The sequence below is a fragment of the Tripterygium wilfordii genome, chromosome 14 (genome assembly GCF_013401445.1).
Source record: "Tripterygium wilfordii isolate XIE 37 chromosome 14, ASM1340144v1, whole genome shotgun sequence".
Lineage (NCBI taxonomy): Eukaryota > Viridiplantae > Streptophyta > Magnoliopsida > Celastrales > Celastraceae > Tripterygium > Tripterygium wilfordii.
The window spans coordinates 94,262-110,765 of record NC_052245.1 but is presented as its reverse complement, the minus strand read 5'-3'; the positions used below and the strand labels follow the sequence as shown (position 1 = coordinate 110,765).

Below are 16,504 nucleotides of genomic sequence, written 5' to 3'. Positions count from 1 at the left end.
TTTATAGAGTGGATTATTTTCTTAAGGAATTTGTTTCTATATATGAAAATAATTTGACAGTCAAAATGAAAATGTTAAAAAAGAAAAGAAAAAACATCTTTACAAATTACTATTTTTTTTTTGGTATTTTTCAAATCCATCTAGAATAAAATGGTGTTTACATATGGAATTTGAATTCCATATATGCTTGACATGAAGAAGGATGAACCGAGTTTCCTCAAATGCCCCAATAAGTTTAACATGGTATCGGAGCCAGCCCAATGCGATGTAAAACTCCACGTGTGTGTGGTGTGAGCAGGCCCAGGTGAGGCATTGGGCTCACAGCCCACACACGTGCGGGCGGGTGTTGAATATCCCACATCGATTGGGAAGAAGGGCTGGTGGGTGTTGAATATCCCACATCGATTGGGAAAAAGGGCTGGTGTGTGGTTTAAATTGAGGGTTCCTTCAACTCCTTAATAGGCCTTTTAGGGGGTTGGGTTAAGGGCCCAATAAGTTTAACAGATCCACGCTTCACATGTTTGAATTATTTGTAATTAATCCAACGATTAGAGTTTCTCAAGAAGATGCTGATTTATGCTGAATACTCGCAAGACCAAATATACATACATACATACGGACTGAATGAGTATGACACTCCCCCTACCACCCACCCACCCACCCACCCAAACAAACAAAGGAAGACCCCATCAAGCAAGGCAACAGTGCCAATTATGCAGGAACAGACTTCAGAACCAGCCATACTATCACTATGGCATCAAAGAATCATGGAGCACTGTATTCCTCTCTCTATTGGACAAGTCGACAAACAAACTTGCTAACCCTCGTGGACAGTATCAACCAAGGGACAATCCCAACCTGCAACAATCATTCGCAAATATATCAGACCCTTACTAAATGATCCAAATTCCACTTCATGCCATGTTAAGTCACATGAGCATGGATCATACTTCCAACTTATAAATATCCATAGAACATTATAATCACCCTTTATAGTCAAAGTTGACACACATTTTATAAACCCTAATAGACAAGATCATGACATGCAGTCAAAAGTGGTAGTATAATCAGTGCATCAGTAGAAAGCCATCAGATTCCTCTAAGTACATGATCCAAGTTTCTCATCCTACTCCGAGTAAGCAACACATGGGTTTTCATGATATGAAAAGTAGTTCTAATAGCCCTGTCCATTCATTAGTGGTGAAGGTGCAATGTGTATCCGAGAGTCTGTTGAGGTAGGTCAATTACTTGAAGCACAATAGATACTGAAAGTAATAGTGTCAGCATAAAAATTGTCAAAGCAATATTGAGAGGGAAAGGTGTACTTGTGTTCATTTGCTCTAATTTAAGGACACCATTTCTCTATGCAGTGGTCTATAACAGAACAGGAAAGGTTTCAAATTCACTCACCATAACATTGCCATTCAAGATGCCTCCACCCCACCAGGTTAACACCTTACCTGCAAATTAATTAACATATTGAATGATTGTACTGGTTTCTCAAATAATTCAGTGTTGTTTCCTCAAATAATATACTCGCAATTTCCTAACTTCACTATTGTTGAAGATTTCCCTTTTCCTTTCCTTCACAAATAGCATAGTATAGCAGAAGATGGGGCTCATAATAAATGTTTACATGGCACTTGAAGTAATAAAGCTAACCGGAAAATGTAAGCAGAACCTAAAATAGCAATGCAACTAGTTGAGAAACATGTTACCGAATGGTTGTACAAGTTGCTGAGATACAGCAGCCACTGGTTTTCTCCAAAACCAGAAAATCAGCACAAGATAGGTCACAACCTGTACAGATGATTGAACAGATGTCAAGGCTTTGTAAAGGAAGTAGAGAACATACTAGCCAATCTTCACACACCCACAATCACCTTCAAGGTAGAAAGAACTTTCAGATACAAGTCATAAGATAGTTTCATCTCCTTGCTGCGCAACTCCTGATCTGAATGTCAAGGCAATGTGTTAAAGCTATAGAACTATTACGACCGATGGAAAAATAATTTGGAAAAAAAAAACGCCACCAACAAATGTAGTCAAAAGCACAACACCTCCCTTAAAGTTTCAAACACTATGTAACTTCTAAAACTAATCAGAAAACCCTTTTTCTGCTTATTTCAGATCAAATTATGGCTTTGCAAATAGAATTTGCTATTGCAAGTCAACATAAATACATGAACACCTGAAAAGTCGCAGTCCTCTTTCCGGACTAAGTTAAATAATCACTCTAACAGCTTATGGTATTTGCTTCTCAACATTCTATATCCCTCCTATGACATGCTAGGAACCAACAGACAAGGAAATCCAATTGCATAATTAAGTAATGCACTTTTAAGAAGAATCCCGCAATGGTTATTAACAGCAATGTTCATGTAACCACATATATACACCTAAGCAGATAAATCTGATAGAAATGTATGAACAATGCAACAGTCTCACATCTTGCAAGTTCCTTTTCCTTAGCAGCGGCCAACCTCCTAAGTTTTGCAGCCTGAGCAAATGTGGATGGACTGCATCTCACAATTCATTTAAATCGACATTAGTAGTTGCATTAAAAAAAATAAATTTAAATTGCCAAAAGTGCACAATATGTCCCAACTGATTTCACAAGACTCACGGATGGCATGTAAAGAGAGTTACGATTATTATCCGAAAGTTTGGAAAGCTAAATACCAGTTTCCTTCCACACACAAGCTCCGAGAATTAAACAAATAAACATTAATAATTACAAATTCAGAGCAGCAACAATCTTAGAGAGGCAGCTTCATGAAACTCCATTAGCGGATGATTCTATATCTATAAACTACAGTACAAAGTTTCAATCTAATACGCATCCATTGAATTGCAAAGCACTTGAGATTTCACTCACCCTGACAAGCAGCTGGCCTCTTTCAAGAGTTGCTTTATTTCCCCAGTCAACTGCATCCCCCGATCATTCTTGGATCCTCTCTGCTACAGCGAAAAATCCCAATTAACAGACGGGCAATACATAATTGAAATCGAGAATGATGCGATTTCTCCAAGTCTTACCTTCTTCAAGCGTTCAAGCCACCTGGAAAGGGAATGGAAGATAATAGCGATGAGGAAGATTGAAGGAGCTGCGAGAGAGATTCGATGTTCTTCTTCTCCCATTACAAATTCACAATTCGCGGCGATTATGTCTTTTTGGCGATTCAGAAATATCGAATTCTAATTTGTTCGTATAATAATATTATAATCTGTAGCTTTCCCATTGTAGCCTTGATTTTAATATACGCGCATATAAGCTCACGTGCCCACGTAACGTTGTTAAAGGGAGAAAAATACGGATAGGATAGACGACTCAAAGATTGAGTTGTTTATAATTGGTTCACCGAAAGAAAAAAAATTTATAATTAGATTACCTAATATTTTTAATTTTTTCAATTTCAGCCATAAATTACTGACACGACTAATCGCGGTCACATATCAATGTTTTTTGCTAACACGGATTTTATTGACATTTTTAAAATTTTTAGTCACTTGTAACAAACGAAAATCATCAAAAATAAACATTCATCATCATCTTGTAACCATATGCTAAAAAAAATCACATGGTGCACTAATATCCATCCAAAACTACTTTAGGAAACTCTTTCTCCACAACTACTTCAGGAGTCTCTTCATCTTGTTACTCAGATTCATGTTGGATATCATGCCCAGAATCTGCCTCTAAACCATGCTAAGACTCATCCTCGAAGATCAAGAATTCGACCTTCGTAGAATATTGGTATCTCCACTGGATGCTCAACATATACATGTACATGATCCTTTCTCTGCGTCACTTCAATTATTCGAAGAACATCTTGGTCATTCCTAAGAGGCCTTAAACCATCCTCAATACTATGCCCTGGCATCAAGAAGGAACAGTTCCTCATACTATTATACCCAATCTCTCTCAAACATTTCAATATTTCAATCAAAGAAAACCTCTCTGAATTACAATCTTGCCAAGTGCTCACATCCCCTCCAACATATTCCACTTTAGGAGGACTATTCTTATACACCATCTTACCCCCATGATGTACTATCATATTGAAGAGAATATGAGCCAGTAACCTACAATAACAATTGAAGTGCAAAACCCCCGTGCCAATCAAACTAAATAATTTAAGAATAAACACTGAAGCATGAAGCCATACTCACTGTTTACATTAGCAGGAAGAAAATAACAAACAAAAAACACTGAAGCCATACCCAGTGTGTTTGATTAACTAAATACACACTGGGATTCTAAACCCCTTTGTTATAATCAGAGATGCCATAACCCCCATGTTGTACTTAACAAAACAAAGCAAAAAGGGTATTGACATTGATGAAATTAGGACTTACTAGCGTAAGGGAGGATGCGAGACCAAGATTGCAGAACCAGGACGAAATCGAAGCACCAATGGAGACGATAAACCAGAATGACTGAAAACGAGAGGGAGATAGAGTCCAACGCGGGATGAAATGACCTAGGTTGTGACTTCTAGTTTTTTTTTTTTCTAATTATTAAGATATTACATGTCACAGTGACATGTATAATCCACGTCAGCAAAAAACGCTGATTAGTGGCCGCGATTAGCCATGTTAGAGATTTTTGGTTGAAATTGATCGGAGTGACCTAATTGGAAAAATAAAAAACATTGGGTGACCTAATTGAAATTTTTTTCTCCTTCGATGACCCAATTGCAAACGACCCTATCTTTGAGTGGCATATACGTACTTCTCCCGTTGTTAAAGTCGTGTCTTTTTTTTTTTAATCTTTTTTATTTGATTTTCACTTGTTAGAAAAAAATTTGCTCAAAATTCTCCAGTTTTCAACTTGTCGTTTGCTCCAAAATTATCATCAAAAGTAGGGGTGGTAAAACTCTGTTCGGTCTGGATGATCGAATTTTTTCGATTCGAATTAAATTAATTTTAGACATAAGTTATATGTCCAAAATATAGATCAAAACACAACAAAATTGTATGGTTACCGGGCCAAGGTTCAAACACAAAATATATTGTATGATTTACTTGTTCGAATTGAATTCGGGTTTGGTCAATTAAGTACGTTTGAAATTCAATTTAGGTTAGGGTCCGGATATATAAATATTTGATAAACACGTTATGTTGTCCATAAATTAACAAGGAGCTGAACCACCCAAAAAGATTTAAAAAAAATAAAAAATAATAATATTAGGTTTATCTTTTCACAAAGTATAAATATACATAGAAAAAATAATTATATGGAGTATGTTTCAAGCAATAATAGTTTCACAAAACAATAAATAGATTCCCTTTTATAGGCAACAATGTATAAAAATATACGGAGGACTCATTTTACATATTTGGCCCTCCACTGAAAGCATGTTAACATGCCACGAGTGGTAGGATTGTACATTCCGCCCTTTGCATTATGGCATCTTAAAAAATAAAATAGCCCTTGGAAGATTATTACATGCCCATTCATGTCATTTCAGCAATGGAAGTCCACGTGTCCAAAAAGATAAGAGGGAAAACGCACAACTGGCAAAGCCAGGGAAACTCAGAAGACGATGGAGAACCAATCATGTGAAAGCACACGGATCGGGGACGTGGCAAAGGACTTTTAAAATCCCGCGTAAAACCGCGATTTTAATGTTGGATGGTATTAATTCGGAAATTTTGAAATTTGTTTTCAATTCGTGTTTTGGCCCAAAACACCCTTTTCCTTATCTCGCTTGCTTCCTCTTTTAGTTTTAGCACACGCTCTCACACACAAACCCCCCCAAACATATCCTTTCCTCTCTGTCTCCTAGCCCTACAGGTAACTCGGAGACCTTGCGGCGCCGACTCAGAACGATTCCTTCGGTTTTGGAACGATTTCCCGGCGATTCTCATCGATTTTCTTCTGTTTTCCTGCAGGATTCACTATGAAGGGTAAATCAAAGGCTGAAACCAACAACACCGATGCCAAGTAAGTTTTTACATGGTTGCTTTTGCTTATTGAGTTCATATGCGTTAATATAATCCGAGTGAAATTTGTGATTTGGATGTTGTTCTTAGACTGAAGAAGAGAGGTTCGGCAACGGAGAAAGTCAGCAAGAGGCAACCGAAGAAGCAAAAGAAGGCTGCAAAGGATCCGAACAGGCCGAAGAGGCCTCCGAGTGCCTTCTTTGTTTTCATGTATGATACGATCTTTCTCGATTTTATTTATTTTTCCTCGTTTCGCGTTTTGGATGTTTTTCATCTCTGTTTTACTATTTTTTGTTGTGGGTTTTTTTTTTTTTGATGAAATAAGGGAGGAGTTTAGGCAAGAGTTCAAGAGGGAAAATCCTGATAATAAATCTGTCTCTGCTGTAAGTGGTCTCTAATTGAACTGATCTATATCGTAGTTTTGTTCAATATTTAATGGTACTACCAATGTATTGAAATTAAAATAGGTGGGTAAAGCTGCCGGTGCTAGATGGAAATCCATGTCAGATGCTGTGAGTAATTATTTTAAATTGATTAGTATTATCATTTTTATTTTTATTTATTTAATTTACTGTGTGAAATTTATTTAACCTTCATTGAACTGTCAGGATAAAGCTCCCTATGTAGAGAAAGCAGAGAAGAGAAAAAGTGATTACAATAAGAATATGGAGGCTTACAACAAGAAACTGGTACTTATTGCAATCATAGATGTTTACAGTATATTTTCTTGGGGATTACAACTTTTACTTTTAATTCATAGGAGGGAACCAATGTGGAAGAGGAAGAAGAATCTGATGAAAAGTCCAGGTCTGAAGTGCATGATGATGAGGAAGATGAAGATGAAACTGGAGAGGTTGGTTTATTCAGTAACTTGCAATGGTTTTTGATCACCTTTTTCCCTTTTTATTTGAATTCTATTGATTAACTTTTTTTTTTCTTGACTTTTGTAGGAGGAAGAAGATGATGATTAGTCAAGAACTAGTGGAGAGTCATAGGTGGAAATGTGAAGTAACTTACTATAGACTTCTCAAAATATGATAAATTTACCCTTCATAGTTTAATTTTATGGCATGATAGCTTTATCAGTCAGCCTCTTAGACCAGCTTAGGACAAGCAAACAAGGGTGTTAGTTTAAGGATCTTCCTGGTGTTTCATGTGGATCTGTACTTAAAAAAAGAAGCTTTTCATTGCCCAGATTTCTTTCTAGCTTTTAATTTTTTTCTCTTATGCTCTCCAGTATAATTTTTCTCTTGGTGCTATTTTGGTGGCTCTCCAGTCTATTATTACAAGCGTGGGGTGTTAATACTTTGTTAAATTAAGTTTCTGATTAACCAACTGTTGGAATATTTTTTATTATGTAGTTGAATAGGTCAACATAGCGGAGTGTTATTTACTTTAGTCGTGCTCTTTTGGCTTCCTCGCGAAAACTCTTTGAAATGAAATGACTGTCTTTATTCTGAAGTGAAGACAAGTGGGGTACACCTATGACTTTAATGGGTTATATTTTTCTGGAAAATAGTTTTGTGAAGATGTTTGGATTATCAGTAGGAAGTGTCTGGTATAGTTGATGTTGCTAAGCGGAAATCTGTCAACCACTTAATGATATAGGGTGGGTCTGTTTAGTAGAGTGGTTGGATTGATTTTCAATGCTAGTGAAAATTCGTCAACCACTGAAGTGTCTGGTATACGAGCATGAAATGAAATGACATTTCGTTACTCTGTAGTTTAAGGTTCATCAACACTGAGCAAACTCACAAATTCATTTTCATTTGGCAGACATTTGTAATATGTGTACATTAGGATAGAGAGAGAATAAATAGTACTTCCACAAGTACGAAATTATGTTTCCAAAGCCATCTACATGGCGATGAATTATCTATACAGGAAGAAATAAAAGTAACTCCATATCTCAGTCCAAGTGTTAACCAATAATTATATGCTTCTTTTGTCGTGCTCTGCAGTTCGCAACACTTCTTTTGCCATGGAAGAGAATGACTTGGCAGTGTCTTGCATCTCTGAACTTTTTAAGCTGATACCCTGTCCAATCCAGTCCACACCCAAAGTTTAATTCGCAAAGAAACAAAATGTTTCAAGCATCAATAAAACTGCCCTTAAATTTGCAGAGTCATGAATGGTACCTGCAACTTCCTCAAATTCTCATGCAGTTTGTTTTCTGCCATCTTAAGAACACCAGACTCCTGCAGCCATAAAAAAAAAAAAAAAAAAAAGAACAATTCTCTTACATCCTAGCTAGCACAATTCCTAGTCTTAGAGATCAAGTAATGATTACTAGAACCAAGACAAAATTTACTTCAACTACATCAGAAGCATGCACTTTTGGATGCCACTCTACTTACACTTGATGAAGGAAATCCATATTTTTTCTTGATCTGATCAACTGCACTGCCCTTTTCGTCTGGCTGCTCTACTGTGGCGGAACCTTTCTTCGTCTGTTTGAAAACTGAAGAGTGAATATTTTCAAAAGTCTGTCAGCTCAAAACATCTAGCCATAGGCAGACTACAGAGTACAGATGCAAAGATTTAATGATGCACCTGAAGAGAGATAGGTATGCTGTATGCATATACAAAAGCAAGCTATTGGACTAGAACAGGTTGCAAATACAGGAAGAATCAATCTACAAGCCAGAACTAACCTTTCAAAACCTGGAATTTGCTTGCCAAGTTCTTTTTGTTAAGAGCGGCCAACATTTTCTGATCTTTTGGTTTGTCCCCAAAATCATCAAGGTCAATGTCATCTTTCACAGAAGCAGAATCAGTTTAAATATAAGCGATTAAGGCCAGGTAAACAGACTCAAAAACGACAAATTTGAGTGAAATGTGAATGTCAGCCATGTTTCCAATTCTTAGGTTTATTGACTGCCTCCAACAGCCGCAAGATGAATAAACCATATTGATAATCGAGTGATTGCATGGGGCAACCTACATACTTAGTGGTAATGATATCCAACAGGTGATATATTACTTGCAGAGTGTATACATACCTAAATTCAATTCACTCTCATCGTAATCTACGGTTGTATTTTCATCGTTATCAGCATCATTTGAAAAGTTGGCTGTTGAAAAAATCACTGCAAGTTCTTCAATATTTTCTCTTGTATCTTCAATCTCCACGCCAGGCACATGCTTCGCTCTGCTTCCTTTCATAATGGAGCTAAATAAACCCTAGCATACCACCAAAATTAACATGTTTGGAGACCATTGATTCAACAAAAAACTGTGTACTGATTGGTACAATTTCAATATTCAGTCTACCTTTTTCTTTTGGACCACGGGTGCAGGGGTAAGTCCTTCTTGTGGAAGAACCAGATCTTTCCTGAAAACTTTGCTCGCGGAGTCCAAGAGCCTGAAAAGAAGAAATATCTGGTATGCACATCAAGATCTTTGGACAAGGCCATCTAAAAAATGTATCATTGTCTATGAACAACATTTAGAAAAAGAACATGCAACATAATGTCCTTCATTTCATTCCAGAAGAAGCTAAATTAAATAGTGGACTGAAGGAATCTTGTGTGCTTGATAATATCCTCCTCCCAAATTATGGCAAGAATAATGGCACAGGTAATCAAAGGTGAATGAAAAATGCATATACCGAAAAGAAGAATTCCGTTGGTGCAAAACGGAGACAACTAGGATTTCCTGATCACGATTTACCTGTTGAATCATAAAACAAAGCAGTGGCTATGAACATCTCTAGAAATATGCATTCAAGCAACAAATCCAACGTACGAAGATCAAGCTGTTGTACCATAATGAGTTCTCCATCCCATGACGAGCAAATTGAACTTTCAGAGAAAGAGTTTGCTTCTGGAGTAGTATATGTGGAACCTCTAATTGAAGTTTCCTTTATCAACGATAACTCTGGCAAGCACCTATCATTTCATAAGAAGTTATTAGGCTAATGATCACTGAATAAACCAAATGCAGCTGCACATATGAACTATAGAAGGAAAGGGTAAAGAAAAAAACTAGAAAATGCGACAAATAGATTTATGGTAACTCATCTAGTCAAAAAATTTCAATTATGGGAACTCAGAAAAAGTACAGATTAAGATAATCACCACCTTATTTCAATTTTTCCAGTAGGAAAGAGGAGTATGAGACCAGCACTGGAGGTGCTATAGAACGTTGATGCCCAGCAACAGTATGAGGAATGAAATTTCTTTTTGTAGTGCACCTTTTTGACTCCCTTAGATGAGAACAAAGGAGCCACAGAATGTAAATAACAGCTTCGAACTAATGCTTTTTCAAAGCTAATGAGACCTTACATCTTAATCACAGTAGATTGGGATGACCTCGATTAATCAAGCAATGCTTACCTGAATGGCATGATTTAAGGAATAGACATACACAGCTTTCTCAGAACATAGCAATAGACTAGAGTCCCTTTGCATGGCATCCTCGACAGGGTTCCCTTTCCTCAAATCTCTACCAGTTGAGGTGTTCGATCCTCTAGAAATTGTATCGTTCCCATCTGTGCAACATGAATAAATGATTCTTTAGTCTGATTATTCATTGTTACCATATTCTCGCTAGATTTGCACTCTAACTTAGCCACATTCTGCGGTGCATGGTTTTCCCCTTAAGAATCATCTCATTTCTAATGCAACAGAAAACCACCGGATGATGACGCCTACCCAAAATCTGCATGAAAATGGCTCTTGAAGGGTTTTTAGGATGCACCGTGCTAGCACTCAGGGGATTTCCATTGTCACTATCGAGAGCCAAAGCAGATGATTCTTTTGTTGCAACCAATAGGATATTCTTCTCAAATCCGTGGAAATTGCAGGTTCCAAACTGCAGAGAAATGATTCCGGTACTAATTTCACTTGCAATGTGCCTATGATACAATAAGGTGGAGCCTTTCACATCAAATACTGAAACCTGCATTAACAAAATGGAATCTCATGTGATGGACTTGTATCCAAACTTCACCGTACCTCTTATATGTATAAACAAAACGTATCCAGAAAATATATGATTTCAAGGATATAATTTTATACTTCGGTAAGAATGAACCTCTGCAAAGGCAGATTGACAATGAGAGCATAAATAGAATAGAGCATAAAATAAGAAAAGAGAACATGCTTACATATCCTTGATCCGACCCAACAGCAAGATTTCGTGAGCCGTGGCTTATGTTCATAGAGACTACAGAACCATTCACCTTCACAAGTTTAAGACTCTGGATGATATGGTTGTTTCCCTTCTTCATAATTCCTGCCAAAGAAGGTTGAAGATTCATAACGGTTCCTTTGATATACTCAATTGCATTAGGTGTGGTCTCTATAACTATTTGATTATAGCTGCCGTAAAATACTTGGAGATCGCAGAAACTCATAATGATTGTAACATCCTCAAATCCTCCAACAGATTAGCAACAATTAGAAAAACGGTTGAGTAAATAAGAAATCTTATATTAGATAAGATCCCCGCCACTATGTATGAAAAGAACTCTGATGTTGCCTCAAGTCTCAGTAATACCTTGAAAAGAAATGAAGTTGTTCTCAGTGGCGTATGGTTCAGGCTTGAACCTGAAGATACGAACCTGTGGATGATATAGACAGTGAAAATAAGAACCATTCCACACAAACACACATGTGCAAATACATGAACCAATACAATTTCCTGAGCCATAAAAAAATGACACTTCACCATTCCATCCTGATCTCCAGATACGAGCAGAGAATTTCCATCAAAATACAATGCTGTCACTGCTATACCACTTAAAGATAAATCATCTTCACTCTGCAAGCAAGACCGGTTAGAAGAAACCACTAGGAGCTTAATATTTGCATGTTTATGCTAAAGAGAGACGCAAATAGTAAACCAAAATCAGTATAAAGAAAATCACCTGTTGCTTTAGTGATAGAATAGGGTAGAAAAAAGGATACGATGCATCCCAAAAGTTTATCGCTCCATCATTGTGTCCAGTTATATACAAGTTTTTGACCCTTGGGAATCCACTAAATTGGACTGATTTCAAATAAGCTTCATCCTTTTGCTTTGTCTCCAAAGGCAGAAGTGGTGGAATTCTCTTGATCATTGAAAGGTAATCCTAAATGACCAGGAAAATCATATATCGCTCACCAGCAAGAACAATCATGTATAGCTGTAGAGTCAGACTAACATATAAACTTTTAAAATAAAGCCAAAATATTATGTCACCTCATCTCCAAAACTCAACATGTGTGGGTTGTCTGTTATGAATTTCGCCACAGTGATGCTTGAATCAGTAAATGGCATCTTCAGCTCAACATCTTTTGGTAGAGAAGGCGGGGACCTGGATTGACTTTGTAAAAGATACTTTTCAATCATACAATCATCATAAACATAAATTTTTCCTGACTTTCCAAGCGCAAGGAGAGAATCTTGTTGATGCTTGCTTTGTTCACTCGAGCTTGAAATAATGGCCATGTCAATACAAGGCTCAGGCAAATGAAGCCCCACCTTAATTGTGCGAGTTTCTATCTGCTCATTCAGCAAAACGATCTGACCCACCAAAAAACAATATTTATAATTTATTCACATTGTGCTAAGATTCACGAATATGTATGTGGAATCAGGGAACCATCATTAAATTTTCACGTCAAAAATATAAAGATAGTGTCATGACAAGAAACAACCTGCAGCGAGTTTGTAGATAGCGAGTTTGTAGATGCAAAATCAGAAGTACCCATAACATATAGTCGACTTGCATTCCCTTCTGCATAAGCCCACTTTAACGATGATATAGGAATCTTTTCAACTTTGTATCCCAAATTGAGTTTAAATATGGGAGAACTTTGAACGCTATCTGATTCTGATTCAGCTGTACGATTCGAGTTAGTAGGAATGCTCCATATAAAAAGCTCTCCATTGCTGTAACCGACTGCAACTTTACTTCCAAAAGGGCATGCCCAGCATGCAGAAGTTACTTTCCTTGTTTCCTGATGCAGTGATCGCAACAAATTGCCACCAGCTGTATAAATAGATCTGTTTTCTCGAATTTCCCACAAGCTAATTATGCCATCTCTGAAAATTATAAGTACCCTGCATTTAAACAAGCAGACGAATAGTAAATAATGGTTTATAACTCGCAAAGCGTAAACAACTATGATACTTATGGCATATACAATAAATATAATATGCTACCAAAGATTTGAGGTGTTGCTAACTGCTAAGTGCTAACTAGGCTGTTTATGAATCATGCACTTTCTGCCTTAATAGACCAGTTTATAGTTAATTATAACAGTTGCATGAAAGAAACGTCAATAATATCTCGATGTCTTCGCTAATCAAAGCATATATTTTCCAACTTAATCGACATACATTCATCTTCTGATGTGCAACGTGCATGGGAAAAAAATGTTTCCCATGATCATCTTCCTGAAACCAAACATCAACGAACCTAAACTAGAATGAGTATCGGATGCAAGACTAGGCCAAGGTAGCCTTGCACTTTCAGCAGACCCTACCTTTTACTCTCAGCGGTAGGTTGAGGCAGAATGCGCACTACAGCAGTCTCAGCAGAAACTTCACTAGAGTTTCCTAAAGAAGAAGATGGAATAGAATTAAGAAATATAGGGACAAATGAACAAAAAAAACTCATGAACATGAGCATGTGTATGAACTATGAACAGTTGACGCTTTTGTTTGGACTAAAACAACAAGCCACAACTTGCATAACATATGAACAACTGAACAAGTCATGCTACCAAAGTTTACAAACAGAATTCAAAGAGGAAAATAATCTCACCACGGGATGCAGAAAAAGGTATAGAATACTTCATTGGTTGTAAATTCCATGGTTGTTGCTCAAGCTTCAGAACTGAGATCTTACCTCCAGAATCCCCAGCATACCTGAGAATACGGACCTTGTTATAGCATAAGTAGGGTGAAAGGTCTGAAGTGTTAAATACATCTTTATAATGGCATTTTTGAAGTTGAGAGACACTTACATGTAAAGACTATTTTGCATAACCATGAAAGAGATAATATCTTCTTTACAGACATGCACATGAGTTAACACCTTCTTATCTATGTCCCAAACCTATCAATGTCCGATACGGGTCACTCAAACAACATAATGTGTTGAAAAACAAGAAAGGATGACAATACTTCCCTGCTCTTCAATCAAACATAGACAAGAAATAATATTTACATGTGATACTAGTGGAGTAGTGCATGCGTTGTGGAGTTACTTACCTCTATGTGATTTTTGATGGTCACATTTAAAAGAACGCCTTGGTTTGGAATGAACTGCAAAAATGTAAAACTAGCACTGATATTTGCTTTCATTTGTCAATGCTATAAGTTTTATTTACAGTTAGTGGTAGAAGAAAATGATGCGAATATAAATAAATAAACCTGCAAAAACTTGCTTGGCAGTGCCTCCTGAGAGTGAAGCAGAGCTTGAGTGTTATCTCTTCCAAACAATTTAATTCTGCCATCCCTGAAAATACCTCACCATACAATTAGTAAAGCAAATATGCATGAAAACCTGTATAAGTTGTAAGTTTCTTTCATGGTGTAGTATTAGCACAGTGTGTAAGAAGAAGAAGGAAAAAAAATAAATAAAGAAGCTTACAGTGTGGAGATAGCAAGTATGTTTTGAATGGAGTCATAAGCAAACATGGTTGAGCCCGATGGGATCCCATAATGGAATGCCACTCGTGGCTCCACCTCACTAGACTTGAGACCATCTGCATTACCTCCAGGCTGCAAGCAAGTAAGCAACAGAAGCTTTTAATCACATTGTATTAACTAGTAATTTAACATTAAGAAGTTTCACTTTCCAAAAAAAGGCAAAAGAAGTACAGTGAATCAAAGTTCATATACGTACTACGATTTCATCTGCTAATAAATCTCAAACGTGGCAGTTTTGAACAAGACAAGTAGTGGAGTGGGCCCTTGAGAGACAGAGATGGGCCCATATTCTCCCTCGGATTCGGGCCCATTGACTTTATTCATAATGGAAAATGACATAATGGTAGCAGTAGGTGAGTGCAAATCTGGCCCTTCACAAATATCACCGCCCAATCCCATCACATGTGTATGGTTGTTGACTCACTCTTACTAAATTCTTTAATTAATTAATTCAATAATTTTAGACCAAAATGAAATACTAAAGAAAACGCTGAAAATGAACGGAAAGAAATGATAGCTGTTTCCTGGATTTACAATGTCTCACTAACCAAGGTTTTTGAGCCATTTTAACATTTCTTGGTCATCCAATTAATGTTTATAAAAGGAAATCTGCAAAACATTCCATCTAATCTAAGTGCAAAACTGCATGCTAGGAGTGGAAGAGAAGCCCACAAATGACCAAGATTATTTGCACTATCTCTCACTAACCAATTAATGCATTCAATCAATATATACAACGAGACAATTTTCAAGATTTGGCACCTTAATTGACTTGCTTAAAATATAAAGATTCTCTCTCCATATATATGTGCCACAAATTAAGGTCTCATTTATATACTCTAAAAAGATCACAACTAATTAAGGCAGTCAAAAAACTCAAATAAAGCTACAAAAAGAATTCAATCGATTTATATATTTATCCAGCATTACGGCAGCGTTTAAGGCCACATCACCGAAGCAAATGCAATAGAAACTTTGAGCTGCAGTCTGCAGATGGGAGGAGCATTGCTATCTCTACCAAATCGCAGATTAATATTTGCATTCGCTCAAAATGAACATATTAAAAACGACTTTGCGAAGCTATCAGAGATCGAGAATATGATTTACGAAATCACAAAATCCAAACAAGAAACTGAGAATAAGATGGATGAATCGATCACTAGCAGTAGCTGCAGTTGCTCACCTTCTTGATCGAAGCCTTCTCCACGAGCTTCTTCACGAACATGTGAGGATACTTTTTTCAGATTTCAATGACTCCCTCTGAATTCTCAACTCAAATCCGGCTTGCTTTGTTATAACCGGCGAGAGATAGAGAGTGAAGGAAGCAACCGTTGATTACAGTTTCTATTCGTCTTTGTATCTAATCGGGATCAGACAAAAAAACCGAGCGGCTTTTTTTTATGGGAAAATAACGGACGGTCAGGATCTTCTCGAGTGAAACTACACGTGGATGCCGATTACACTATCCAAAAGAAATTGTTTGACCGCTCCTCAGACCGACCAGTACTAGTTAGAAAGACCAAAACGATCACTCCACGTGGCATGAGTTTGACGTTGGGGGTCCCATGTAATTTTTAGCTTGCGTGTTACAACCGAAAGTGTTGGCTTGGGTTGCATTTTGCTTTTTCTTTTTTTTAATATCCCTGTCTTTTTCTATTTTGATTTGTGACTTTGTGTCTCTTCTGAAGGATTTCGTGAATTACCAATACTTAAATACACATATTGTTTGACAAAATATGGTGCCCAACACCAATCCAGGCTAAAAAACACAAACAAAACGGGAGGGGAAAAGAGGGGTATGTGCATCCTACTTGCATGAATATTGGGCCCAAAATGGAGCCCATTGATCATTGTGAAGTAGTAGGCAGGCTTTAGTTTGTCTTTACTCCAAAGGCAAAGGTTACTGAGT

The 16,504-nt window shown here is 37.1% G+C and overlaps 3 protein-coding genes across 3 annotated transcripts; 1 reads left to right on the top strand and 2 right to left on the bottom strand.

Annotated features, from left to right (window-relative positions):
* Positions 1 to 518: 518 nt before the first annotated feature.
* Positions 519 to 3,206, bottom strand: LOC120015384. The gene is made up of 7 exons (XM_038867789.1): positions 3,040 to 3,206; positions 2,879 to 2,958; positions 2,449 to 2,519; positions 1,884 to 1,954; positions 1,719 to 1,800; positions 1,411 to 1,460; positions 519 to 858 (listed from the first exon to the last, which is right to left on the bottom strand). Exons 1-7 carry the CDS (start codon positions 3,139 to 3,141, stop codon positions 790 to 792), a joined length of 525 nt encoding a protein of 174 aa, XP_038723717.1. The 5' UTR covers positions 3,142 to 3,206; the 3' UTR covers positions 519 to 789.
* Positions 3,207 to 5,657: 2,451 nt separating this feature from the next.
* LOC120015639 (HMG1/2-like protein) lies at positions 5,658 to 7,181 on the top strand. Its single transcript, XM_038868146.1, has 8 exons — positions 5,658 to 5,800; positions 5,899 to 5,950; positions 6,040 to 6,159; positions 6,275 to 6,332; positions 6,417 to 6,461; positions 6,558 to 6,638; positions 6,710 to 6,802; positions 6,900 to 7,181. The coding sequence occupies exons 2-8, from the start codon at positions 5,907 to 5,909 to the stop codon at positions 6,918 to 6,920; spliced, it is 462 nt and encodes a 153-aa protein (XP_038724074.1). The 5' UTR covers positions 5,658 to 5,800; positions 5,899 to 5,906; the 3' UTR covers positions 6,921 to 7,181.
* Positions 7,182 to 7,686: 505 nt separating this feature from the next.
* LOC120015638 lies at positions 7,687 to 15,951 on the bottom strand. The gene is made up of 24 exons (XM_038868145.1): positions 15,779 to 15,951; positions 14,537 to 14,667; positions 14,317 to 14,401; positions 14,155 to 14,208; positions 13,908 to 13,999; positions 13,706 to 13,809; positions 13,425 to 13,497; positions 12,594 to 12,999; positions 12,136 to 12,459; positions 11,822 to 12,025; positions 11,623 to 11,715; positions 11,452 to 11,515; positions 11,060 to 11,187; positions 10,605 to 10,851; positions 10,287 to 10,441; positions 10,032 to 10,156; positions 9,716 to 9,839; positions 9,560 to 9,621; positions 9,223 to 9,313; positions 8,952 to 9,132; positions 8,604 to 8,705; positions 8,307 to 8,410; positions 8,088 to 8,147; positions 7,687 to 7,986 (listed from the first exon to the last, which is right to left on the bottom strand). The coding sequence occupies exons 1-24, from the start codon at positions 15,818 to 15,820 to the stop codon at positions 7,882 to 7,884; spliced, it is 3,156 nt and encodes a 1,051-aa protein (XP_038724073.1). The 5' UTR covers positions 15,821 to 15,951; the 3' UTR covers positions 7,687 to 7,881.
* Between the last annotated feature and the right edge of the window lie 553 nt (positions 15,952 to 16,504).

Excerpts from the sequence above, each read along its gene's own strand:
- LOC120015638 (XM_038868145.1), bottom strand. The coding sequence starts at position 15,820 with ATGTTCGTGAAGAAGCTCGTGGAGAAGGCTTCGATCAAGAAG. Across the intron at positions 14,000-14,154 it reads CCATCAAAAATCACATAGAG|GTTTGGGACATAGATAAGAA; the intron begins GTAAGTAACTCC and ends GGACATTGATAG. Across the intron at positions 12,026-12,135 it reads TGTTGAGTTTTGGAGATGAG|GATTACCTTTCAATGATCAA; the intron begins GTGACATAATAT and ends CTGGTCATTTAG.
- LOC120015384 (XM_038867789.1), bottom strand. The coding sequence starts at position 3,141 with ATGGGAGAAGAAGAACATCGAATCTCTCTCGCAGCTCCTTCAATCTTC. Across the intron at positions 2,520-2,878 it reads GAGGCCAGCTGCTTGTCAGG|TCCATCCACATTTGCTCAGG; the intron begins GTGAGTGAAATC and ends TGTGAGATGCAG. Across the intron at positions 1,955-2,448 it reads GGAAAAGGAACTTGCAAGAT|ATCAGGAGTTGCGCAGCAAG; the intron begins GTGAGACTGTTG and ends CTTGACATTCAG.
- LOC120015639 (XM_038868146.1), top strand. The coding sequence starts at position 5,907 with ATGAAGGGTAAATCAAAGGCTGAAACCAACAACACCGATGCCAA. Across the intron at positions 6,160-6,274 it reads AGTGCCTTCTTTGTTTTCAT|GGAGGAGTTTAGGCAAGAGT; the intron begins GTATGATACGAT and ends TGATGAAATAAG. Across the intron at positions 6,803-6,899 it reads ATGAAGATGAAACTGGAGAG|GAGGAAGAAGATGATGATTA; the intron begins GTTGGTTTATTC and ends TGACTTTTGTAG.